Source organism: Tiliqua scincoides, chromosome 8 (assembly GCF_035046505.1).
Source record: "Tiliqua scincoides isolate rTilSci1 chromosome 8, rTilSci1.hap2, whole genome shotgun sequence".
Lineage (NCBI taxonomy): Eukaryota > Metazoa > Chordata > Lepidosauria > Squamata > Scincidae > Tiliqua > Tiliqua scincoides.
In genome coordinates this window covers 18996884-19024670 of record NC_089828.1, presented here as the reverse complement: position 1 = coordinate 19024670, position 27787 = coordinate 18996884, and the positions used below count along the sequence as shown (strand labels likewise).

General features: G+C 43.3%; 1 protein-coding gene across 9 annotated transcripts; it reads left to right on the top strand.

The window, feature by feature from the left end:
• Nucleotides 1-29: 29 nt before the first annotated feature.
• On the top strand, nucleotides 30-25412 carry CLK3 (CDC like kinase 3). 9 transcript variants are annotated; one of them, XM_066636611.1, is made up of 16 exons: nucleotides 30-178; nucleotides 1362-1504; nucleotides 4857-5008; nucleotides 7046-7093; nucleotides 10288-10504; nucleotides 12888-12981; nucleotides 13248-13314; nucleotides 17117-17242; nucleotides 18067-18183; nucleotides 19005-19171; nucleotides 20112-20206; nucleotides 20515-20644; nucleotides 22017-22099; nucleotides 22962-23041; nucleotides 23396-23486; nucleotides 24907-25412. In XM_066636611.1, exons 3-16 carry the CDS (start codon nucleotides 4857-4859, stop codon nucleotides 25090-25092), a joined length of 1653 nt encoding a protein of 550 aa, XP_066492708.1. In that variant the 5' UTR covers nucleotides 30-178; nucleotides 1362-1504; the 3' UTR covers nucleotides 25093-25412. The 9 variants fall into 9 exon arrangements, with proteins under 9 accessions (XP_066492708.1, XP_066492707.1, XP_066492710.1 ...); XM_066636610.1 differs by having other exon boundaries at nucleotides 30-206; XM_066636613.1 differs by lacking the exon at nucleotides 1362-1504.
• Nucleotides 25413-27787: the final 2375 nt, after the last annotated feature.

Here is a 27787-nt window from a genome sequence, read left to right as displayed (position 1 = left end):
CCAACGCACGGAAGCGTAACGTTAGGGAGGGGCGCGTCAGCCGTTCCGGCTCGCTCGCGCGACGGCCTCTCAGCGCAGAGAGGCGGCGAGTGCGCATGCGCGGGGTGTCGTTTTTGCCGTCGTCGGCGCCGCCGCCGCTGCTGCCAGAGAAGAGCTGGAGACCGCGAAGAGAGCAGCGGTGAGAGGCTGAGACCCCTCTCCGCTCGGTGCGTTCGTGAGGAGGAACGGGGCTGGGCCAAGGCCGCGGTGAGGGGAGCCTTCGGGCCTAACTGTGGGCCGGGCCTAGTCTGTGAGGGGGCGCCTCGCTCTGAGATGAGGGGCGGGGCTTATTTCCCCTCACAGAAGGCCTGGCCACGCCCCCTCGGGTCTGATTGACGTCCGCGCCCCTCCAGCTGTCACGTAACTTCTCGCGATATCTGGAGGGAAATCTCGCAGGACTCTGCATTCCTCCTGGAAGGGAGTGCTGGTGACTCTCCACTCCACCCCTGTTCAGGCCTGGCTGGGGCGGGGGGCTTGGGTTCGACCCTGGGGCCATTCAGTCCTTCCACAGGCTAAGTGTAGGGGTCTGTCCGTCTGTCTTGGTGATTTGCCCACAAATTTCTTGATTAAAATAAATTTATGTATGTATGTATGTATGTATGTATGTATAGCATTTAAAATGTACCAGGTAGATGATATAGTGTCAGCAGATGCAGCCACGATATTGTTTCTACCCTGGAAAAGTATTCTTGTTTTAATTGCTGGAAAATATCTGGAGATGTCAGGAGTGTCAAAATTGAGTGTCAGGAGAATTAGGACAGACAAAAGGAAATGCTTTTTTAACCAGAGTGTAATTGGTCTGTGGAACCCTTTGCCACAGGATGCAGTGATGGTGTTTGGCCCACATGCTTGGAATGGAGAGAGTGGAAGGAGGGGTATCTCTCCCCTCTCACACAACACCAGAACCAGGGAATATCTGCTAAAATTGGGAGAGGCGGAGCAGGCAAAAGAAAATATTTCTTTACCTAGCATGTAATTATTCTGTGGAACTCCTTGCCATAGGATCTGGTGATGGCGTCTGGCAAGGATGCCTTTAAAAGGGGTTTGGAGAGATTTCTGGAGGAAAAATCCATCACATGTTACAAGCCTTGATGGGCATGTGCAAGCTCCTGGTTTTAGAAGCAGGGTGTCTCAGAGCGCAGGTATCTTTTTGTTGTCTTGTGTGCTCCCTGAGGCATCTGGTCAGCCACCATGAGATACAGGAAGCTGGACTGGGTAGGCCTTTGGCCTGATCCAGTGAGGCTCTTCTTAGGTTCTTATGATGTGGTTAAACTGCTGGCTATGATCAGATTATCACTCTGGTTTATTATTACCCTTTCCAGGGAGGAAGCCCTTGTTAGCCTGTAGAAGCAAAAAAAAAGCAAAGGGTCTTGTGACACCGTTTAAAAGACTACAACCTGCTCCGCATGACTCCAGTGAAATGGGCTGTAGGCTCTGAGAGCTTCTGCTGAAATAAATTTTTAAGGTGCAACATTTCATTTTTTTATTTATTATAATGGTATGCTATCAGTGTACAGTACTTGATGTTTTTATATAGAATGAAATGACAAGACCCTGGCCTTAGTGGTTTACATTCTAGAAGTTGGTGCCTGATCAATAAATGTCAAGGGATGTGGCTATAATGGTGATTGGGCAACAGTGCTCCCCCAAGTTGCAGCTTGTTTAACACTTGATGCACATAGTCTAATCTGTCTTGTCTGTTTTGTGACTGATCAAAAATTGGGTCACAACCCACTAGTGGGTCCCAGGACTAGTGGGTCCCGGAACCACTGAAGATGTTAACACAAGAGAAGCAGGAAGAATTGGATAGGGAGATGTGAAGGGTGGTAACCAGTTTCTTACTGAGGGGAAAAGTAAACTTGCAGCTTGGCTGTGTTACGAAACAATTTCCTCCATGTGAAAAACTAGTGAGGTAGATAGGAGATATTTAGCCTAGGAATGTGAGCCAGTGCAGGAGGAGGGGAATGGAGAATAGAAGACTAAAACACTTCACCTGGTTGTGATCTTGTTTTCTTGCTAATTTCCTATGCAGTCATCTGCTAAGCTGAATTATTCATCTTTCTGGTAAATACAGGGTTATTAGCTTAACTACCTGTTGTTGTGGGTTGTTTTTTTTAAGTTGGTGGTTTTTTTAAAAAATTGTTTCAAGTTATAACCCTTCAGATAGACAGTGGGTACAGCAGATTTCACAGTCTCAGAATTCAAAAAGGGGGAAGGAGAATGTTAAGGTTTAAAATGTTATCACCATTTTAGGTGTCGTTAAGGACACACAACCCTTGTTTCTGTGTATATTAGAGCTTTCTGTCTTACTTCATTTTCATCCATGATCTACACAGGGTTGCCTATTAGTAGGATGTCGTTAATAAATTCTCACCAACAGGAAGAGACATGCATAAGGCCTTTGGTATAGTTGTAGAGTGTCATTATGATGGAGGTCTGTCCAAGCATAAAGATTTTAATTCAGTCTAGGAGCTAATATTTAGACTATAATTAAGGAGAAGTGTGAGGTATACTGGCAGATTTTCTCATCTAATTGAAAAACTTTTTATAATCTTTTTAAAATTAAAGTTACCACCACCACTCTGGTCCCTGAATTGTGAGGCATAAGGTCCTCTTGGTATAAGAATTTGGCCATCCCTGTCTTGAGCCTGTTGTGTGTGGAAGAAAATACTTTAAGCAAATAAAATATTTCTAGAGGTATGGACAGTGGCATTGTTAAAATTAATATGCGACACTATAACATTTTAATTTAATGATGCAATTTTAATTTGAATGGTCACTTGTCACTGTTCAAGCAGTCTTTGTAGCCGAGTTCCTTTAAAAGTCACTTTGGTTGGCAGACTAGGAGCTTCTCGAAGCGTTTAAATTAGTAATTTTGGTGGTTTTATTCTTTTTGGTGTAGTATAAGGTGGAGGAAATGTTTTAAAAATTCAATTTTAGATCTTAGTCTTCAATTGGAAATATAAATTACAGTTTATTTAAAACCTCCTAATATGCATTTGTACCTTGAATGTATTTTCTATGTAAAGAAGAGCTTGCTAGTTGCAGTCTCTTTAGTTGCTATGTAAATAGGGCACATAGTATATAATGGGTAAAACTATAGTAAAATGCCCCATAGTAAAACTGGGGCATTTGGTGGGCCGCTGTGAGATACAGGAAGCTGGACTAGATGGGCCTATGGCCTGATCTAGTGGGGCTGTTCTTATGTTCTTAATGGTCTCCTCAGGTGAACCTAGAAATCTGAGCTGCTGTGTGTAAAGAGTCTGATCAGTTTTTAACAAGAATTTAAATAAAGCTTGTGTCTCTTTTGGAAACTACCACTACGCAAAATAAGTCTGCAATCCTGTACACACTTTTGTGAGAGGAAGTCCTAGGAATCACAGTGAGATGAGACTTGCTTCTGAGTAGATTTGCATAGAATTGCGCTGTAAATCAGTGAACATGGTGGACATGGTTCTCCTTGCTTATGGTTCTTCCAGGCTTTGTTTAGATTGGCACAGATCTCAGATTGCAAATATGAATTACTATTTTATTGTTTAAACAGACTGTAGCAGCAAGAGTAAAACACCATTTTAAAAATATGCTACAACACCGAAGAGCACATCAAATATCTAATGGCTCCCTGTCCCAAAAGGGCTCACAATCTAAAAAGATGCAACACCAGCAGACAGCCACTAGAAAAGACACTGCTGGGGTGAGGTGGGTCAGTTACTCTCCTCCTGCTAAATAAAAAAGGAGCACCCACTTGAAAAAGTGCCTCTTAACCAGTTAGAAGGGGTTAGCAGGAAACAAAAAAGCCTTTTTGATCAACATCTCTTTATCATTCAGTAGGAAATTGATTTGCTGCCTTATGTATCAATTGGCTTTTTCTTTTTGCTGGCATATGACTCAGGACCACTGAAACCAAACCATGATGAGTTTGTTCTATAGAGACCCTACAATAATTTTTAAGTAGAGATTCCTAGCTGGCTATTAATAACTGATAACCTAGACTTCCAAACATTCCATTGAAATAAAGAAGCCTATACCAATTGTACACTCCTAAGGGCCATAGCATTGACCTGACCTCATTTGTTGACCAGGAGGTGTTTTTCTTTGAGTCCAGTGACCAACATCATAAGTCGTCTACCTTCTTAGGAGTATGTGCAGCCAGGTCCTGTGGCTGTTTAGTTGGAAGTAAATCCCACTGAAATCAGTGGCACTTAACTCTCAGTTGAACAAGCATAGGATTGTAACCTTAAAGAGTGTGTTCTTTCAGCTGCTTCAGAGATCTTTCTGCCATCTGTGCAGTCTTTTTCATTTGCATTTCCTACAGTGAGTGTTACCTTTTGTTTTACAAGATGCTTTCAGTAAAGAGCAGTGGTGAAAACTGTCTTTCCTGCAGTCCTGAAAGCTCTTTGCATAAACGTAACTAGAAAAATAGTTACTGGCAAGCAATGAATCCCAGGGTAGGAAATCTTTCACACTGTTTGTTCGATAGCAGCCAGATTGAAAATTCAGTTACGTTAAAGTTGTATTTCTTAAAGTTGTATTTCTTAAAGTTCACATCTAACTGTGACTTTAACATTGTTGTCTTAGTGTAGTTTGTGTCACAAAGGACCTTTTACTGCCATAATATGAATATTCATTGAGATTGTATTTCATAGCACACTTTCCCATTTTCTCAAAAGTATCTTTAAAACATAACACTTAAAAGATAGACTTGTGAAAGGTATTAAGATTGTTGATCAAGATTGCTGGTGTGCAACCTGGGCTGAACTAGTTTCTCTGGAGAGGTGGTTGTGATGCTCACACAAGTGTATCTTTTTTGTCCTTAGATGCATCACTGTAAACGATACCGCTCCCCTGAGCAGGAGCCCTACATGAGCCACAGATGGAAGAGGAGGCGATCTCATAGCAGAGAGCATCATGAAGGAAGAGCACGATATCCACCTCGCCGGGACCTGTCAAGGAGATCACGGTCTAGAAGGTGAGGAGAGGACCCTGGTTGAGCAACCATTTAGATCTACATAATGTATACCTTATTAGGGAAGAAGTTGTTGTTCAGAATTAGAATCCTTGTTGCATATGACTAGAAAGAACTTGTACATCTTGTATATGTGATCATAGAGATAGGTTGATGGAGGAAAGGTTGATCAACCATGAAAGGCACTGTGCTGCTGAATACCAGTTTCTGTGAGAGCTATTCCCTTCATATTCTGTCGACTTTTTGAAGTCATCTGGCTGACTATTGTGGGAAATGGGATCCTGAGCTGTATGAATTTTTGGTCTGATTCAGTAGAGTTGCCTTTATTCTTAATTAATTGGGTCAGACCATGGTCCCTGTAGTCTAGTACAGGTGTCCCCCCAGTATCTTTGGGGGATACATTCCTGCCTCCCCCCCCTCAGATAAGGTGGAACTGTATCACCACAGGTCCCCCCCATGCCGCATTACTTTATTTAGGTGGATTACATTTATGTAAAGCAGGGGCTGGCAAACATTTTTGCAAGAGGGCCACATCATCTCTCTGACACTGTGTCGGGGAAAAAAGAATAAATTTATATTTTAGATTTGAATTACGTAAATGAAAATATTAGAGGCAGAGCTTATATAAATCAATGTATTTTGCTGAGCTTATTTATAATACACACGAGAACTATAATACAGGCATGTAGAACTACATGGGAACTATGAACTGTTTGCCACACATCTCTTTCACAGTGAAAACATACAGACCAAGCCAGAAACACATGGAGACATAAGTTATTCAGAGGCAATAGGGAGGGTGTTTAAATAATTCCCAGGGAAAAGCAAAAAACACATGGAGACTATAAAAGGCCTTTCTCTAACTTGGCCCGCACCTCATGTCTGGCGGTCACAGGCCAGCGTGGGCTCCAACAGTCTCCAATGGGCCAGAGGCTCATTGGACACTGGGGGCTCACTGCGGGCCGGATTGGGGGTTCCCAAGGGTTACAAATGCTCTGTGGACTGGGGTTTGTCCACCCCTGGTGTAAAGTGATAAAGTGTCTTGTTTTAACATATGCTAATGCTAATTCACTTTTTCCTGCTTCCTGTTGCTCTTAGTCTCCCATCTAGACAGTTTGTCTGCTTGTCTGGCTATAAGCTTTTTGCTTTAGCATTTGTTCAAGTATGACACCTTATTACTTTGTGCAGTTGTAATACACCTAAACAAAGGCAATGGGTTGCAGGGATCCACGGATACCAGGGGACACCTGTATATTGTTTCTATCAGTAACTAGCTAGATGACTCTTGCCCTACTTCTGAATTTTGTTGAGGCATCTCCAGCTGTTTGCCCCAGCATCTGGTCTTTGAAGGTATGTGCTTCTGAATATGGTGATTCTATTTAACCATTGGGGCTGCTGAGCAATCTGTAACTCCCTCAAGTCCACACCTTTGTACTAAGATGGGAAATTGCAGTTGCAGTACAAAACACACCTACCTGTTTGGGTTAGCTTTGATGAAAACCTAGCTAAAGGATAGAAACTCTATAATTCTTGATTGAAAACTGGGAAATATTCAAGAAAGTGTTTTAGTTATTTATTGCCTGGTATAGGGAAACAAAGATCATTCAGAATAAACAAAATGATATCTGATGCTTGTCTGGACTATTGCTGCTTTTCTTCTGTCTTTGAAAATATTTTCTAATAATAATATGCATGCATACACACTATTCATTTAAGAAATCTAATAATCTAATCCAGTGGTTTCCAAACTTTGACTGGCTTCTTCCTTGACCTAACTGGGCCATTGGCTGTGGCTCTCCATTAAGGCTACATTTCTATATATAGTGTGGCAGGTTTTTCATGAGGATTCCACAGCTCCCCTGACTAGTTTCCTTGGCTCCCCAGGGAACGACTACTCACAGTTTGGGAACCACTGACCTAACCAATATGTTTTTTGATTAAACACAGCTGTGTATGTGGCATTTGTATTACAAATCTTGATTATTAGTCAGTGCTGCCTGCTTTACAATTGCAAATCTAGTTTCCTATTTACAATTATAGGAACCAGGACTTCTTGAGAACTAGTGTGGTTGACTTGAACTGGAGCAGGTTAGTGCCATGTGAATGACCCTCAGGGAGGAATGAGTCCATTTCTCAGCCTTTAAAGAGGGGGCTGTGGTTCAGTGTTAGAGCACATACTTCATATGCAGAAGATCTCTGGTTCTGTCCGCAGCATCTCCAGGTAGGGCAAAGAGAAATTGCTGACTGGAACCCTGGAGAGCTTCTTCCAGTTGATGTTTATAATATGGGCAAGATGGACCCATGGTCTGACTCAGCAGGAGACAATTTCCTGTATTCAATTTCTCTTAATCTTTTGCTTTAAGAGCAAATAACATTTTTGTGTTGCATACAAAATCAGGGAACTTCAGTTTAACTAACTAGGATTTGTCAGGTTGTTTATAGACTGTTTCTCAAGTTTATACATAATGTAGAACCGTGATTTGCACTTCATGAAGTTGGAAGCTTACACTCTCCTCTCTCATGGTCAAGACGGGGACAGGAAATTCATAAACTCATAGTTTTAGCATTTTTAAGTGCATTACATCTGAATTGGACTAGTGTATCTTTGCTTTGTGGGAATGAAACCGAGTATTCCTGTGTGCATTGCTCTAGCACAGTATGCTGCTGAATACTAGTTGCTATGGGGACAAGAGTGATGGAAAGTTACTAGCATTATGACCTGCTTGTGGACTTCCCAGAAGCATTTGTCTTGTCACTTTGTGAAACAGTTTGGTGGGTCAGTGGACCTGATCTAGCAGCACTCTTCTTATGAAGGGTTATGTCAACTGCCCAGCCAAATTACTTTGAAACAGGCAATTTATGTCTTCAAATAGGCACATTTTTCATCTCTCTCTATTTGCACAATTGACAAGCGCTAAAATGCCTCTTAGGGCACAATCCTAACCCCTTATGTCAGTGCTTTCCAGCACTGACATAAGGGCAATGCAGCTCTGCAGTAAGGGAAAAAAACATTCCCTTACTTTGAGGAGGCCTCCATGAGTGACATCCAACTGCAGGATGCAGCACATGTCCCATTGGCACCACTATGCCAGCGCTGGAAAGCACTGACATAAGGGGTTAGGATTGCGCCCTTAATTTTTCATTGCAACTTTTGGAAATGTATTGCTGTTGGAAGCAGTAGCTGTGTGTGCCTTTGCCTGGTTGTGTGAGGCACATGTTGGCAGCATCCTTCCTGAAATAAACTTTGAGGCTGAGGATTCAGAGTGATTCTTCTCAGCTTTAAAAGTTACCATGCTGGAAGGGTTGCATTTGCCTAAGATTTCATTGACTACTTGGTAGGGACTGTTGAAGCTGGAATAGAAAGTGAAGGAGAGAGCTCAGTGGTCAGCAATGACTTAAAACTGGTGGCTGTTTTAGCAACCTGTGTGTAATAACTAATTTCAATCAGCTTCCTAATAGCGAGAGATCCCAGCTGTTGGATCAGCTGTCTATGTTGGGAGAACTGACAAAAGGATGCTTTGATGTCCCTTGAAGGTAGTGCTACCTTGACATAAATACTGGGTATGCTATTTGACCTGTTTCATATTTTAAAACACGATTTAAAACTCCATTTTCTGTGTACTATAATGTAAAAAAATGAGTGTTGAACTTAGATACCTGACATCAAAATTAAACTATTTACTCATCCACAAAGCTCACTGAGATTTGTAGTGGCTTGCTGTACAGGGTTGTAGTCACTTTACAGGGTTGTGAGACAAATAAGAATTCAGTATTTTTAAATATGCCACAGAAATGATATGAAGTGCATACTCATGATTGTCTGACTGCTGCTGTTTTTTTAATTAAAAAGGTGATATGGTAGTAGTAGCATTATGACACAGTATTGACTGTTCCAGATGTACTGGACACTTTACTGGCTGTAGGACTTTTGTACAAAGGCACTTGTGTAAGTTGTGTCCCCAATCCAAGATGCTCACAGAGAAGCTGTGCTTGTGCATGCTGCTGAGTTCTCTGTTCTTCTCCATCTGATCCCAGGCATTCTGCTTGCTACATCCATCAGTGTGGATAAAACTGCCCTAGGGCTTTCTATTACTATTAATAATGCTAACACTTAGCATTGGTATAGTGCTTCTGAGAGAACAAAGAACTTCACGTGTATTGATCAAATCCTTACAACAATCCTGTAAGGTAGATAAGTATGATAGACCAGATTTGCAGTTAGGACCTGAAGCTGGTTTGCCCAGTTCCACTTAATGAGCTTATGGCAGAGGCAAAATTCAAACCGGGGAAGATTTGATTTCACAACTTGGTCTCTTTGCCAACATCCTGCATCTATTCTGCTATCTATTGACAAACCAACTAGCCACTGACTAGGTCTAGCCTTTCTAACCACCTCTGTTTCGACTCCTCCTTGCTGGCCTTTTGTCACCAGACAAAGCTGTGCTGCTTCAGAGATCTTTGGTGGTACACCTGAGTTTGAATTGGTCTCTTCCTTTTCTGGGGTTCTTTTGGGGGGGGGGGTTGATTTTGTGTGTGTTTTGCTTACCAGTAATTCTGTTATCATTTGCTGTGTATTATATGCTATTGCTGCTGTTGTTTTCAGCCATCTAGGTCCTGTTTGCTTGCAAAAGCAGGATATAAATTCCTGCAACAGGAATGGTATCTGTTGTCTACTGTCCCAGTGCTATTGCACTTCATTCTCCAACCCTGTCCATGCCTCTCACTTCTTGCTGCAGCATATGAGAGATAGAGGTGGGAAAATGCCCAAACTCCTACTCATTGGGGCTTAAAAGCTCTCTTTATTTCATAAGCTGCAAGGAACCCTTAAAAAAAAAATTTTTTTTAAATGGCCAAAATACCAGGGTTTGGTTTTGAATGTCAGCTGAGATACAAAGTGAAATGTTGTATGTGACTGATATTTTAGCTCCTAGGAGCTAGATGACTTCGCTCCCTTTGCTGTGCTGTATGGTAATAGCTGGGTGTGGCTGCATGTGTGGCGTGTGCAATGAGGCTGGTGTATTCATACTCCTATTTGAATTACTCATTATACCAGTTCTGTGAGCGTGGGTTGTGTTTTTTTCACAATAATAGTTCAAGAGAAACCTGTTGCTCTATCTGTCGCATTGGTCTCACCCTGCCCTGTAGTGAAATGTAGTAAGCTGAGTCTGTATGGCTTACTATAGATGGAGCTGCCTTTCAGCTGTTGGACAAGTGTGGCCTTTCTCCATCTGACATTTCTTCCGACACTTTGTAATCAGGCTTTTGTTCTATTTGCAATTCAGCCAGGACAGAATGCCCTACCAGAGGAGGTACAGAGACAGAGCAGACAGTGACGTCTACAGATTTGAAGAGCGAAGCCCATCTTTTGGAGAGGACTATTACTCTACCCGTCACTCACGCCATCATCGGAGATCACGGGACAGAGAGCGTCACCGGACAAGGAAGCGCCAGCATCGCTGCCGGAAACGCAGGACCAGGTCTTGTAGCAGTACCTCCTCGGTGAGTAGCATCCAAAACAGGTTCAGGATTGGTCAGGGTCTAATGAGTTTATAACTCTTTTCCAGCTTTGAATAACACTGGGTGAGTACTTCTAATCCCTCTTTTTCTCCTCAATACAGTTAAGAATTCAATTTTCCTGATCTTGTATGATTCTGGTTTTGTTAGTTTCTCTTAGTCTTTAACTGAGCTGCAAATTATTCTAGTGCCCAAGACTCAAGTGATTTTTAAGGGAAATATAGGCAAGCCAAAATAGTGCACACATCAGTACTGATCTGGGGGAGCGTTGGTGCCCACAGCTCAGGATGGTTGTGCACCATCCAGTTTACACATGTGAAGATTCACTCTTTAATGTCGTATCATAATACTTAGTGGTTGTGTTTGGCACGAGCAATCCGGTGCTTTTAGAAGTAGCCTCACTGCCTTAGGACTGAGTCAAGCTGACAGACTTCTCAGTAATTTCAAGGTTGCGGATCCAGTTCTCTTCCCTATAGTCCTCATGGGTGATATTCCTGAGATAAAACTGCTCTTCTGGTAACGGAGCAGGCCTGCACAACTTATGACTTCCGAAAGCACCTGCAGCTCATTAGTTGTGTGGGGGCTCAGTACACTTCTAGGGAAGGTAGGGGAGGGTCAAGCACCTGACAGACCATAATGCATGGCTCGTGAGCTGTGGTTGGCTTGCAAGTTATACAGACTTGCCTGATGAGGTTTCTGACCTCAGTTTCATTTTGGTACCCCTTGAATTGCAAAAAAAAACAACACACACATTCCTTTTATTTAATATTTTGTTTGCTGTAATTCACAAATAACTCCAAAACCACCTCAGATCCACAAACTGAAAAATGACAGTGGAGAGGAGTAAATATTGAGACACGTAAACACCTTTGTTTCACTGGTCAAAACACTTGGCAGTTTCCAAAAATTGTGAATGCTCTAATTGGTTTTAGTTTGCTGTTCTTATGCACTTAGACGTAATGGAAGTTCTGTTGCTGACTAGTTCCTGAATGGTCTGGAACACACCATGATCTGCGCTGTTCCATATTCAGCTACATTTGCTTTTATGTCTGAAAGCTGAGATTCATTACTTAATGCCCCCATAATGATTCCCATTTTGGAATTTGTCCCATAGCTGTGTGTGTGTGTGGGTGTGATGTTAAGGCCATGGCTATTGGTTGGTGTGATCTAAACTGATTCTATTTTGTAGATCTTCCTTAAGGGTCTTTTAAGTATCCTCTCAACTTCTCTCCATTTCAGATACTTTCTTAAGATTTGTATCTAGTTTTTGTTTTAAAGGGGAAGGAAGCTGAAACTAGGGAATCAAGGCATGGAGCTCATAACCAGTCTTTACAGCTCAGCATAGGGAGACTGTAGCTGTTTTGAAAGGCGATCATGAAAATAATCAGTGATTGGAAGAACTCTTCATGATAGTGGAACCCTTCAGGATTGCTTGGCTGGTTTGCTCTCCCACCACCCGCCCCCCCTTCAGTAGAAGCTAGTAGCAATGCAGGATTGATTTTTCTGTCTCAAAGAGTTGGAAGGTTTCTTTAGGATTGGGGATGTGGGTGGGGATTTGATGTCTCTAATCTGGTTGACTTTGGCACTTCAGACAGTGCTGGTCAACGGCACTTAAACTGTGTGATTCTAACAGAGGGCACAGCTACTGGTCCAGGAGTTTTTCTGAGCCTCATTTTGACTCTGCACTGAAAACAAACTGATCCTGCAGCGGTCCATGGAAATGGTTATAACAGGCTTGTAAGTGTATAGATAGAATTAGATCTGCAGTGTTTTCCTTCAGGCAGGGCAACCTTAAGCTAATCAAGAAGGTTACTGCAAAAATTGACCAACTGTGGGACAAACTTCAGAGGGGGAGGTGGTTCCTACTTAGACTTCTCCAGATCAAACTGACTTGCCTCTTGGGTTGCCCATCATCACAGTTGCTGATGGAGGAGCTGCTGTCATTGAGTCCTTCTTCCTGCTTGCTGTGCTCACTGTGTCTCCCCCAGTGACTAAAAGGGAGCAGTAGGTGTGTCTATGGGAGGGTGCCCGGTGGCTGGAGCATCCCAGCTGCTGCCCCTGCTCCAGAACAACGTGGTGCAACTACTGCGAGGCTGCCGCACCTGTCTTCCATAGCATATCAGAGTTTCTTTACATACCTGTAGCTGTTTTTTAACTTTTGTTTTTGAAGTCGGTTTGTGTCTTGACGTGTCCCTTGCAATATCCCTATCGTTATATATGCTGTGTGCCTTATGAAATGCTGGGAACTGGAAAATCCAACCACCGACGCATCGTCGTCTCCGCCTTTGAATGACAACTCAATCTGCCAATCGGAACTGCCCGCTGTGTGCGATTGGTCGGATGGCGTTTCGGGGGGCGGTGTGTACAGAGAAGCCAACAGAGCAATAAGCGCAGCAGGAGCGTGGAAGATGACAAGGAAGGTCACCTGGTGTGCAGGATCGGCGATTGGCTCCAAGAGCGATGTACAGCCACCTTTCGTAAAACTTTACCTCTCTACTTTCTATCCCCATGTTAGACGAGATCGCTCTCAGTGTACGGGAGGGGTCTCTAGTGTTTATTGCTTATAAGTGGACTGAACAGTAATTGCCTGAAACAGAAAATAGACACTTGTGTGTTAAAGAGTGTAGCAGTGAGAGAGCCTTTCTTGAGACTTGTATGCTGTGAAATTGCAGGACCTCACTCCTTCCATATTCCAAAGGCTCACATCTGCTTCTGTTTTCTCTCCTAGATGAAATTGTGGGGAGCCTAGGTGAAGGTACATTTGGCAAAGTTGTGGAGTGCGTGGACCATGCCAGGTAGGCTTTCTGTGATCTTGGGAACCTCTTTTGTCTCATTGATTTGAGGAACCTGAGCCTTGATTGATTTGTATTGGTCTAACAGCCAAATCCTGACTAACTTCAGCCTACGGACTAACTGATCCAGTGGGGCTGTTCTTATGTTAACTTTCCAGTGCCAATGCAGCTCAAGGTAAGAGAACAAACGTTCTTTTACCTTGAAGAGGTCTCTGTGACTGCCCCCAAAATTGCATGTATGCCCTATTGCCATGGCTGCATTGGAACTGGAAAGTTGGTTAGGATTGGGCAGCCGTAACTCAGGTTACTGAAGTCCAGGATACTGGAGAGGTTCGTGTGCTGCCCTGAGTACAGATGGCGTGGGAACATTGACCTACTTACAAGGATATACGAGAGAATATGTTGCATAGTTGCTCATAGTCATTCAAAGTTTTTGTCCCCTAATGTACTTCACTTGTCTCTTTCTTGGATAAGAACATAAGAACAGCCCCACTGGATCAGGCCATAGGCCCATCTAGTCCAGCTTCCTGTATCTCACAGTGGCCCACCAAATGCCCCAGGGAGCACACCAGATAACAAGAGATCTCATCCTGGTGCCCTCCCTTGCATCTGGCATTCTGACATAGCCCATTTCTAAAATCAGGAGGTTGCACATACGCATGGTCTGTAACCCGTAATGGATTTGTCCTCCAGAAACTTGTCCAATCCCCTTTTAAAGGCGTCAAGGCCAGACGTCATCACCACATCCTGTGGCAAGGAGTTCCACAGACCAACCACACACTGAGTAAAGAAATATTTTCTTTTGTCTGTTCTAACTCTCCCAACACTCAATTTTAGTGGATGTCCCCTGGTTCTGGTGTTATGTGAGAGTGTAAAGAGCATCTCTCTATCCATTCTGTCCATCCCCTGCATAATTTTGTATGTCTCAATCATGTCCCCCCTCAGGCACCTCTTTTCTAGGCTGAAGAGGCCCAAGCGCCGTAGCCTTTCCTCATAAGGAAGGTGCCCCAGCCCAATAATCATCTTAGTTGCTCTCTTTTACACCTTTTCCATTTCCACTATATCCTTTTTGAGATGTGGTGACCAGAACTGGATGCAATACTCCAGGTGTGGCCTTACCATCGATTTATACAACGGCATTATAATATTAGCTGTTTTGTTCTCAATACCTTTTCTAATGATCCCAAGCATAGAATTGGCCTTCTTCACTGCCGCCACACATTGGGTCGACACTTTCATCGACCTGTCCACCACCCCCCCAAGATCTCTCTCCTGATCTGTCACAGACAGCTCAGAACCCATCAGCCTATATGTAAAGTTTTGATTTTTTGCCCCAATGTGCATGACCTTACACTTACTGACACTGAAGCGCATCTGTCATTTTGCTGCCCATTCTGCCAGTCTGGAGAGATCCTTCTGGAGCTCCTCACAATCACTTCTGGTCTTCACCACTCAGAAAAGTTTGGTGTCTGCAAACTTTGCCACTTCACTGCTGAACCTGATCTCCAGGTCATTTATGAAGAGGTTGAAAAGCACTGGTCCCAGGACAGATCCTTGGGGCACACTGCTTTTCACTTCTCTCCATTGTGAAAATTGCCCATTGACACCCACTCTGTTTCCTGGTCTTCAACCAGTTCTCAATCCATGAGAAGACCTAAGGTTTGTGAGGCAAGACTTACCCTTACATGCTGATTCTCCCTCAGCAAGGCCTGTTCGTCTATGTGTTTTGAGATTGTATCTTTGATGAGGCATTCCACCATCTTACTGGTTATAGATGTTAGGCTGACCGGCCTATAGTTTCCCGGGTCCCCCCTCTTTCCCTTTGTAAAGATAGGTGTGACATTTGCTATCCTCCAATTTTCTGGCACCGTGGCCGTTTTGAGGGACAAGTTGCATATTTTAGTCAAAAGATCAGCAACTTCATTCTTCAATTCCTTAATAACTCTTGGGTGGATGCCATCAGGGCCCGGTGACTTATTGATCTTTAGTTTATCAATGTGGTCTGAAATATCTTCTCTTTTAACCTCTATCTGACTTAATTCCTTGGTCAGGAGGAGCTGTTCGGGCAGTGGTATCTGCCCGAGGTCTTCTGCCGTGAAGACAGATGCAAAGAACTCATTTAATTTCTCTGCCATCTCTAAGTCTCCTTTTATCTCCCCGTTCCCTCCCTCACCATACAGAGGGCCAACCGCTTCTCTGGTGGATTTCCTGCTTCTAACATATTTGAAGAAGCTTTTATTATTCCCCTGAATGTTGCTGGCCATGCGTTCCTCATAGACTCGCTTGGCCTCCCGTATCACCTTCTTGCATTTCTTTTGCCACAGTTTATGTTCCTTTTTATTCTCCTCATTAGGGCAAGACTTCCATTTATGGAAGGAAGCTTCCTTGCCCTTCACAGCCTCTCTAACTTGGCTGGTTAGCCATGCGGGCACGCTCCTGGATTTAGTGGAACCCTTCTTTCTTTGTGGTATACACCTCTGCTGGGTCTCTATTAGTGTTGTTTTAAGCAGCCTCCATGCACTCTGGAGAGGTTGGACTCTTTTTACCTTCCCTTTCAACCTCCTTCTAACCAGCCTCCTCATTTGAGGGAAGTCCACCCATCGGAAGTCAAGGGTTTTTGTGAGAGATTTGCCTGGTATTCTTCCCCCATGTGCATGTCGAAACGGATCACAGCATGATCACTGTTCCCCAACGGCTCCTTAACATTGACATCTCTAACCAGGTTCTGTGTACTGCACAATATTAAATCCAGAGTCACCTGTCCTCTGGTGGGCTCCATGACTAGCTGCTCTAAGGCACAGTCATTTAGCATGTCAAGGAATCTGGTCACCTTTTCGTGACCAGAACACAAATTGACCCAGTCTATATGAGGATAATTGAAGTCCGCCATGATTACAACCCTGTCCCTCCTTGTCACCTCCCTGATTTGTTTCCTCATTTCAAGGTCCCCTTCCGATTTCTGTTCTGGAGGACGATAGTACGCCCCCAGTATTACATAGCTCCTCAGGCCTGGTAATTTAACCCACAGAGATTCTACGGTGGAGTCAACCCACCTTCAATCTCTACTTTGCTGGATTCTATCCCTTAACATAAATGGCCCCCCCACCTCCAACACGCCCCTGCCTGTCCCTCCTGTAGAGTTTATAGCCAGGGATTGCGGTATCCCACTGATTCTCCACATTCCACCAGGTTTCCGTTATGCCCACTATGTCAGTGTTTTCCCTAGTCACCAGACATTCCATTTCTCCCATCTTTGCTTGGAGACTTCGGGCATTCACATAAAAGCTTTTGTACATGGAATGCCCCAGGGTGGGCTGCTTATTCGCTCCTTTGTCCCCGCATCCTCTCACTGTGCCAAACCGTCTATCACATCCCATCATGTTACCTTTCCCAGTTTCTTCTCCTACTCTGCCTTTGTCTTGTTCTCTAACCTCCCCATCCTCGTCCCATAGGGATGAGGAGTCCCGAACCGGATGCCCCTTGGCTCCTGTCGGCCTTCCCCCAGGGGTCAGTTTAAAAGCTGCGCTGCCACCTTTTTGATGTTATGTGCCAGCAGTCTGGTTCCATTCTGGTTCAAGTGAAGCCCGTCCCTCTTGTACAGGCCCTGCTTGTCCCAAAACGTCCCCCAGTGCCTAACAAATCTCAACCCCTCCTCCCTACACCACCGTCTCATCCATGCATTGAGACCCCTGATCTCCGCCTGCCTAGCTGGCCCTGTGCGTGGAACAGGTAGCACTTCAGAGAACGCTACCTTTGAGGTCCTGGCTTTCAGCTTCCTACCTAAAAGCCTAAATTTGGCCTCCAGGACCTCCCGGCTACACTTGCCCACGTCGTTGGTGCCGACATGCACCACAACCGCTACCTCCTCCCCAGCAGTGTCTACCAGCCTGTCTAGACGAGAAGTGATGTCCGCAACCTTCGCACCAGGCAGGCAAGTCGCCATGCAGTCCTAACATGTGTGTGAGGGGAGAGGGGTGACTACATACCTTAGGGCATGCTGTGTTGGATTAGATAAGGTAGAAGGTTATGAGCCCCCCTGCCCCCCCCCCGAAAACTCTGACTTGGGTCTGGCAGAAACTGATGTAGGCTTTCTTTGTTATTTCTCCCCAGTAAGTACCTTAATGACTGAGGAGAAGAGCAGATGTCCATTCTCTTCTATGTGTCCCCCTCTGCTAGAATATGTATCTCTGAGTGGATATCTGTGGAGAAGGCTGTAGTTCAGTGATAGAGCAAATGTTCTGCATGCAGAAGGTGCCTGTCATCTCCAGGTTGCAATAGGAAGGAAGCTTGTCTGCAGTCGTGCAGAGCTGCACAGGCAGTGCAGACAGTACTGAGCTAGATGAGCCAGTAGTCTGGCTTGATAGGCAGTTTGAATGCCCCTGGAGTATCCTTCTCTGGCTCAGGTAAACATAATAAGCCTAGCTAGATCAGCTTGGTGGTAATACTTTCTCTTGTTTGAGCTGGGTACTTCTTTAAAGCCTACTTCATTCTGGCAAGTTGCAACCGTGTTTGGGGCTTTTATTGTAGAGTGAATGATTGCGTGACTATTTTCCCTTTTAAGGTTTGACATCAGTCTCCTAAGGGGTGAAGTTTGGTTTCTCTGATTTTGGAATTTTGTTGAGTAGCCAAAAGTTTTAGGTTTGGATGTATTTGAGGAAGCATCCCAGTCTGGAGACCTTTTGGTGTTGTCACTACTCATATGTCATTACTCTTTCTCTCTCTTTCTCCCCCCCCCCCCAAAATCCCCATTTGTAGAGGCAAGTCTCTGGTAGCTTTGAAAATTATTCGCAATGTAGGCAAATATCGTGAGGCTGCCAGGCTAGAAATTAACGTGCTAAAGAAAATAAAAGAAAAAGACAAGGAAAATAAACAGTAAGTCCTACCTTTAGGATTGCTTTGATGTTAACTGCTCTTTTCCTAATAGAGGATCCCAAGACATGTTATTTCAGGATTTTCAGTGGGGTATAACAATGAAACAACCTTCAGAGGAGATTATCACCTTCCCCCATGGGTAACTAGAACACAGTGGTGCTGCTTTGTAATTCCTTTGATTTCAGGGTATTTATGTGTCAGATGGCTTTTGTATGCCTTCACAGGGATGGGACTTCTACAAAAGAAATGCAGCAATCTAGATCTTTTACAAGTCAGAAGATTCTTCTCCTGAGTTGTCCCCCAAACTCTCACTAACAGGTGTTTTGAGGATAACCCAGGAGAAGAACCTCCTGACTCTTAAAAAGATCAAGATGCCTGTGTTTCTTTTGCATATGTCTCCATCTCCATAGAAGACAAAAGCTGAAGTTTCCCCAGACATACAACTAACATTGTTGAGCAGTAGCTGTTGTTTTGCTGAGAAGTTCTTAATGGCAACCCCATACACAGTGCTTGAATTACAAAGTAGCCAGAGGGGGCTGGTGCTGTTTTGTCAGGGGTGTGTGTGTGTGCGTGTTTTAGAAGACTGGGGCCATGATATGTTTGAAATTGGTGGGAGCCAGGATTTTAGCTTGTGGATTTTGTTAAGGGCCCTTGTACCCCTTGCCCATCATTTGAGGCAATCTTCCTCATAAGATTCTAGAATGGGGTGAGCCATTGGGATTTGTTAGACTGAGTCTAGCCTCAGGGAGGCAGGAAGGGAACAAGCAGTACGGTTACCATGGGAGCAGTTATCCAAATTATTCTGTTCTCCTTGCATCCAGCTTGTGTGTCCTGATGTCAGACTGGTTCAACTTCCATGGCCATATGTGCATTGCTTTTGAACTCCTGGGCAAGAACACCTTTGAATTCCTGAAAGAGAATAACTTCCAGCCATACCCCCTTCCTCAGATTCGGCACATGGCCTTCCAACTCTGTCATGCCTTGAAGTGTAAGTGCCCTGGGTATCATGCTTATTTTTCAAATGTTTTATTTAATTTATTTATTTATCTTAGTAGGATTTTATGGCCAGGTAGTTGATGATTCCTCCTAACCATATGAATACTGTTGATAATATGAAGGGTTTCAGTATTAAAGTTGTAGTCAGGCTCCTAGGAACATCCATTCTTCTGGATGGAACCAGAGCTGCTTTAGTGTGCCCCAAAGAGGAATGATTCACTGAGATTACCACGAAATTGATGATGTCATGGTTGAGAGGCAGACTGTGATGATAGTGAAAACTGGCTGTCTACAATGGGTAGAATCCTGAGTGCTAAAAAATGTTTTGGATAGGATTGAAGAGAATGTGTCCGTGAGATGAGATTGGCTGTGTTGCTCTGTAGTCAGGCAGCCTTATTTATTTAAACTTTTATTCTACTATATCTGCAGTTGGGGTGGATTTATGAATTTTTGTATCTTAAATTTTATTAAAGAGAAGTTTACATTTTCAGTTGCTTCTCAAAAAGCCCTGTCACTATTTTGTGGATGATGTCTTATCCCACCTCCTCTTCATGTTTAGCTACTTGGAAGTAGTTCTACCTGGGACGGATTAGAATTATCTGTTGCCCACCTGCATCTTTTCAACTGGTGGGGATGGGGTTGGGGAGAAGAGGAGAGGGTGTTTCTTTCATCTTCAGTTAAGAGTTTCTTCAGATGGTCCTAGTTGAGTGTCCTTTAACACCTGAGATAAATGATGCACATTTGTGTAAATTAGTAAGGGTGTGCATTTGAGCTGCCAACATTTGTACTTTGTTACCTATATTTCTGAATATAGATGGTCTAGGATTTTAATGTGGAAGTTGGAACTGTTACATTCACCAGTTGACACAGATACTGCTTCAGTAATTTAAGGGTCATTCAAACCTCTCTCTATTGCTCTGATTTTTCTGCAGTTCTACATGACAACCAGCTGACTCATACCGACCTCAAACCTGAAAACATCTTGTTTGTAAATTCAGAATTTGATACCTTGTACAATGAGAAAAAGGTGGGTTTTATTTGAGAATTTGAATTTTGTAGAAGATACAGGAGGAGTGGGAACCACCCTCAAGAGTCTCCAATTCCAAATATTTTGAGAGCTTTTAAAGTGTACTTTTCCAGGCTCTGAAATGTGGGCTACTAAATATGCTGAATGTTGACTTTTTGATCTGTTGTCATCCAGAGATCAGACATACAAAGTGGTTTCCTCTTTGATGGCTCATGGCCATCTGTATGGAATTCCTTGTATAGGGCATCTTCTCCTCTCATCTTTGGAAGATAATGGAATGGAGCTGGGGTTTGTCTTGTGTGTTGCAGAATTGTGAGGAGAGATGCATCAGGAACACAGGTATCCGGGTAGCAGACTTTGGGAGCGCCACGTTTGATCATGAGCATCACACCACCATTGTGGCTACTCGGCATTATCGCCCACCAGAGGTTATTTTGGGTGAGTTGACTTTAACTGCAGTGTCTTTTAGGAGCTGTATGAGGCAAGAGTTAGAGAAATACCAGGAAGGAATTAGAGAAATACTGAGAAGCATGCAACTGATGTGCATGCTAAGCCAAAGAGCCAAACAGACTAACTTACAAAAGCACCAAGAACAGTTGCATGTGGTCATGCTACAAATTGAAGAGACTTTTTAGGAAGGAGTGCTTTACGTTAAAAGAACTGAAGGAATTGGACATCAAGGCTCAGAGAGGAACTAAGGGGCCTTGGGTGTTGAAGACCAGAAGGGATTGTGAAGAGTTCCAGGAGGATCTGGAGAAACTTGGGAGAATAGGCAGCAAAATGCCAGATGCATTTCAATGTAAGTAAGTGTAAGGTAATGCATATTGGGGCAGAAAAAAATCAAAACTTTACATATAGGTTAATGGGTTTTGAGCTGTCTGTGATGGATCAGGAGAGAGATCTTGGGGTGCTGGTGCCAGCTTGATGAAAGTGTTGGCCCAGTGTGCAGCAGCAGCGAAGAAGGCCAATTCCATGTTCAGGGTCATTAGAAAGGGGGTTGAGAATAAAACAGCTACTATTAAAATACCATTGTACAAATGGTGAGGCTGTATCTGGAGCAGTGCATCCAGTTGTGGTCACCACATCTCAAAAAAGGACATAGTGGAACTTGAAAAGGTGCAGAAGAGAGTGACCAAAATGATTACTGGGCAGGGGCAACTCCCTCATGAGGAAAGGCTACAGTGTTTGGGGCTCTTTATAACCCCTGGTTATGAGGCTTTACAGCACTATCTTAAGTAATCTCCAAAAAAAATCCACTGTTCAGCTACTCTAAGATGCTTCAAAGAGTTAAGGGGTTATTTTTCAGTGTGGAGAGAAGGGGACCAGTTTCCTTAATCTTTCAAAGAATCTGCCATTCTTATAGTGGCTAAAGCACAGATTTTTTTTAAAATTTCAAGTGATAAACAGTGAAAATGTTGCACTTTCAGCAACTAATGAAGATACAATTCCTGCCCATAAAAGTACACATGTGGATATGGCTTATACTCCCATGCACAAATGATGCTGCCTCCTCCCAACTCAGATATAGATCAACACTGCCCTCCTTGCATAAGCATATGTGAATTCACAACAGTCGGTTCACAATTTTGTGCACAGTGGGGAGAACAATAGTTTGTTTTCCTCTTTTCTGGAGCTGTAAAACGGCATGCTTGCTAAACTCCCCCCTCCTCATGGAGGAGAACAAAGGTTTTCCTTGACTACTGCTTTTAGTAGCATCTGGAAGAAAGAAACAGAGGCATGGGGAGGTGGGGAAACAGGTCATAGAGAAAAATTGGCAGCATTCAAGCTGTGTTCTGTGTTCCTTTTGCAGAGCTGGGCTGGGCACAGCCATGTGATGTCTGGAGTATTGGTTGCATCCTCTTTGAATACTACCGTGGGTTCACACTGTTCCAGGTAAAGGAATTGCAACAAATCTGAGTGTAACTTATTCAGTTTTCTCCCAGGGAACTAATGAGCACTTTTCAGCCCTGAACTATTCAGTGGCTTTTGCCTTGTCTTCAAATCCAGAAAGATATGACATTGGCAGGAGCTACATAGTAAAACAGCAACAACTGTAATGGAAGTTGAACTAGTATTAGGTGGTTGTTGGCTGACAGGTAGATTGGGGGTGCCAGGGAGGTGTGGCCCAGGTCACCCTCTACATTTCCTAGCAGTGTAGCTATGCTTTTATATCTTGTACAGTGCACAGAGAAGAACATTCCCAAAGTGGTAATTTATCACGCTGTATATGTAGCCACTAGAACCTGTAACTTCTTTCTGCAAAGTGGTGGGGAGAATTTTAACATCCTTCAGTTCTGTGGATTTGTGGTAGATGAGTGGTAAAATTCTCCTGCTTAGTTGACAAGATATTGTTGACAATTGGCTGACCAAGTGATTACATTTGTATGGTGCAGAGTTGGAAATGATTGTCTGTACTCTCCTTTATTCATCATTAGTTGAATGCCTTTATTGAGCTTACCAGTGTGTTGGTATAGTGTGGGCTGCTGTACTACTTCTAGTCTGTCATCTTGAACACTAGAAATATTTGTCTTTGATCTTAACTTGTTGTTGGAGGAAGGGGAGGAGGAGTGGAATTTCCACAAGACAGACAAGATTGAGCATAGTTGTTTGTTTGTTTGTTTGTTTGTTTGTTTGTTTGTTTGTTTGTTTGTTTGTTTGTTTGTTTGTTTGTTTGTTTGTTTGTTTGTTTGTTTGTTTGTTTGTTTGTTTGTTACCCCCTTGGGTAGAAATAACCACTCTTGTTTTTATTCCACAGACTCATGAGAATAGAGAGCATTTGGTGATGATGGAGAAAATCCTCGGACCAATCCCACAGCATATGGTCCGTAAAACACGGTAAGCATGTTTGGTTTCTATGGGAAAGAGTAATAGGTTGATGGTCCCCAAACTAGGTCTAGGTGCTCTGGGAGAAGAAAATTGCAGAAAAAAAGATTTGGTATCAATATTTATTCCATTCTTTGGAGAGAAAACTTAAAAGTTCTGTGAGAGCAACACACTTGTGAGGTGATAAGCTCTGTAGAGCATGTCTTTGTATGCCTGGTGAAAATATCCTGTGCAATTTTTAAAGGCTGCCTGCATTATAAACTTGATGAAGTTGGGAAAAGGATATCACATTTAGCTAGTTCCTAAAGGCTTACATATTCTCCGTAACGCAACCTGAATATGATCTTATTTCTCTTGTCCACCCAGGAAGCAAAAGTATTTTCACAAGGGAAACCTGGTGTGGGATGAGAATACATCTGATGGGAGATACGTCCAAGAAAATTGTAAACCACTACAGGTGAGAACGGTTGAGTCTGCTGCAGTTCAAAAATCTATGTGATTGGCTTCATTTCCTTGGATAGCATGAAGGTTATCGAAGATGTCGGGGTAAAAACCAAGCACTGTTACTTTGGTCCAGCACTATTGCTTGCTAATCTGCAATTCTGCTTGCACTGATGTTAGAGATGCTTTCAAAAGAAACACAGTAAATGGCTCTTCATAAAGAAGCCAGGCTATACCACTTTTAAGCAAGTTGTCTGGTCTAAAGAGAGGATAGGAGCATGAGTAGGTGACTGATGATGATGGATGATGAGTAGGTGACTGGATCCTATCTAGAAAAGCCTTAAGTGCCCCTCAGTTGTATCTAAACTTGGTTGCTCTCTTCTGAGTGGCATAGATCAACTGTGTCCAGGTATCAGAAATCATGCTGCAGAATGGCGGGTTGATGATGCACATGTGCTTATATGCCCAAATGAGTGATCTAAAACATCTTGGGGTGCAATCTTAACTTGGAGCTGGAACAGGCAGACTGACTGGCCTGCACTGTATCCATTGCAAGGCGGGGTAGCTGGAGCACAACCTGAAGTAAGGAAATGTTTATCCCCTTACCCTGTGTGATATGCCAGTCACCCTTATGGGGCTACTCGGATCTATCTGTGCCAGTGAAATTGCTGGTGTAAATCCAAGCAGCCCAGTGTAACATGGGGCTGGCCAGGAAGGGGGTTAGGATCCGGCCTAAGTTGATACGGCCAGTCCCACCTCCTCTGTATGCCCTCACTCTGCCCCAAAATAATCCTGTTTTGTCCTTCTGCCACCCTCTCCAAACCCTCACCCCACACACTGGTCTGTCTCTGCTTGGCACAAGCCTCAGCCAGGTACATTTGGTACAGGGAGGCTGATGCACGTCCTTGTGCCAGCCTGTCCAACTCCCAGAGTGGCCCAAACATGCTTTATGGCACATTTGCAACCCCTGGTAGGTGGCACAATGGACTTGCACTGGCTCAAACGTAAGTTTGGATTGTTCTGCCCGTTAGTTGCCAAAGTCTGTATCGTGTATATCAAATGGTTGGCATATGCTTATTTTGCACAGCTGTTTTCTCTTAGCTAAGATGGAAGACAAAGTAGTAAGGGCCAGCAATGGCTTTAATGTAAATAGATATTTTCATGACGTAGAATTTTGTGCTATAGGTGCGCACACAGCCTTGGTGTGATCATACTTGTGTCTGCTTCAGCTTTCTCTGTATTGCCTGCTAGTCATCCCGTTTTTCCATTACAGTTTTATGGTAAAAGTTTTGGAAGAACTGTTTCTGGAATGTTTTCTTGCTCCTGTGGTTTATGCCTGACATTAAAATACAGCACCTTTCAGTACTGTTAGATACTATCATGTCTCCTTCCATACTAGTTTGCTTGTTGTTATTTTCTCTTTTTTTTTCTCTTAGACATATATGCTGCAGGATTCTTCTGAGCATGCCCAGCTGTTCAATCTGATGAGGCAAATGTTAGCATTTGATCCAGCGCACCGGATCACGTTTGCTGAAGCTATGCTTCACCCATTCTTCACTGGCTTATCTCCAGAGGAAAGGCGGTTGAGTTGCCGTGATTCTAGCCGGGACCTTAGCAGATGACGGATGGCAGTGGAGATTCCTGCAGGATATGTACATACTCTGAGATTGGCCTGTATTGTGGGGACTCCAGCGACCCTTCTGTAGCGCAGTGTTCTAAGGTGTTGGTGCAATGTCAATGGACCCTGGGCATGGGAGGGGAGGAGGCAGCAACCCAAAAGCACAGATTTGTCTCATATATTTATATGTTGTAAAGTTAAAATAAAGTGTTTCATATTGTTTGATAATTTACTTGTATGACTGTGTCCAGCTATTTTTGCTCCCAACCCTACTGAATTTTTTTCTGTTTAACAATAAAACCGTGGTTTTATATTGTACCACAACCCTGCAGTGGGAGTTGATGAAGTAGTTTCTTGCTGTGCTGTATACCAAAGTCTGTCTTTGCAAGGAACTAGTGTATGAAGTGGGTAGAATCTGTCCTTGCATATAGTTGCTCCCTTTGTGTTTTGTGGCTCACACAATCTTTATCTTGCCTCCCCCCCTACAGTCAGTCATGCGAATATGCTTATGTCCTGCAGCTGGAACTGCTAATCTCAAAAACTGTTGGAAAACTGAAATAATTAGGCAGTTGGGCAAATGTTCATATTGTAATTGATCATCTCAGTGCAGATATTAACACAGATTGCAGTTAAAGAAGCTTTACTGAGATTTGGTGTGATGTCTCCATTGATAAGTTGTAGTTGCAGTTGTTGGTGCACCTCCAGAGTTGACTGTATTTCTAGAAATGAGAATGATGAGCAGCTCTAAACCATAAAGTGTCTGATAAGCTGGAGTTCTAAACCAATTTCAGCTTCCATATAATGTTGGTTCAAACCATGATTTGGTGTGATGTCAGAATTGAGCTATTAAACTCAAATGCAGAGCTGCCAGTCTGCTATGAGATTGGAAAATATTCCCCTTTAAATATTTAATAGTAGTCATGATTAAGTACCACAATCACAACAGACTTAATTGATTTCTATACGAATCTTTGTCAAGTCATCACTTAAACCATGTTTAGGGTATAACCCTGCATGGAAGGAGATCTTTAAAAGAGCCAGGAATATCTGTAAAACATTTCATAAAAGAGGGGTGAAAACTTGATTATGTTCATAACTTTCTAAGCCCAGAAACCCATTTTGACCTGTCCCTGAGTCAACATCATGATTCAGATGAATCTTTAAAGTTTTGGGGAGGAGTGGTGGAGGGATGTGAAGCTAAATCTACATAGGCAGCAGGATAGCCCTTTCAGAAGTGGACATGCTATAAGTTTATGATGCTGTCCCATAAATTGACCAGAGGAGGGTAAATAGCTAAAAAGAGCTATTGAAGTGGCAAAATGCACTGCACTTTTGAATATTCCATGTATTTCTTCTAACCCTGCCTCTGTTCATCTAAGACACTGTTTTCCAACCTGTGGTCCTTGGACCACAGGTGTTCCACGAGACCCTGAGAAGTAGTCTGAGATCTCAGGGAAAAAAATCACCTTTGATCATTTCCAGTATTTCCCATGGACCTCCCACAGCCACCAAAGTATCCTGATAGTCTGTGGGGGACCAACCACCATAGCCACATGTGGTCCACAACAATTCCAATTTTTGCCTCAGTGATCTGTCGGTTCCTAAAGGTTGGGAACCACTGATCTAAAATCACAGACTGGCAATTTTAGTGGTGACCCTGACAGTGCTCCCACCTCTCTTATAGGACTTTCAGGGTTGCCACTAAAATTTTATTTTTCATTTCCCTGACTTTCCCTGACCAACATTCAAATATAACCACAAGTTTAAAAATGAATAGGTCGTGTTGCATTAAGGCAAGGCTTAATGAAACGTTCCACTCTACAACTACACAAGTCTCAACTGCAAAAATATTTGTCAAAGGACACAATCCTAACCCCTTATGTCAGTGCTTTCCAGCACTGGCATAGCGGTGCCAATGGGATGTGTGCTGCATCCTGTAGTTGGGTGTTACTCACAGAGGCCTCCTCAAAGTAAGGGAATGTTTGTTCCCTTACCTTGCAGCTGCATTGCCCTTATGTCAGTGCTGGAAAGCACTGACATAAGGGGTTAGGATTGTACCCTCAGATTTAATATCAGCTTCTTTCAACATTAACTGCAGCAACATCTGTTTTGCAGTTGCACCAAGATACAAACATATTGCCATGGACTGTTGATTTAATTTTCAGATTCTTCTGATGTAATGGTCCTTGTGCATAAGACTCAACAGCTCTAATGCCCATATTACTTAGTTCAAAGGTTTTGTACCACTCTTTACAATAACCTATGCAGTTGTCTCCAGCAACTGGTGAAAGCCCTGAAACTAAGGATGAAGTTTGAAATCCAGCCACTGCATATTAAAAACTGTCCTGGAAGCCATTTTCAAAATGTGTCAAAAATCCACTGCTAGAATAGATTTTAATCACAATTTCCCTGACCAATTTCCATTTCTCTGACTTTCCAGAAAGTGGCAACCCTGACTGTAAGTATGCATGGGGAGGGGGGAAGGCAACAGTACAATCTCCAGGACTGCACTGCTGCTAGGGATGGGAGGGATTCTCTCCTCTCCCCCCTCACTTGCAGCCGGTATTTCAGAACTAGGGGGTCAGAGGAGCCCTGCAGAGGGCTCCCCTTGTATGCAAAAGCCTTAAAGGAAAAAAGGGCACTTCTTATTTCATTGCAAAAAACTGAAAGTGCTTTTTTTTTTTTGGTATTTGCAGGCA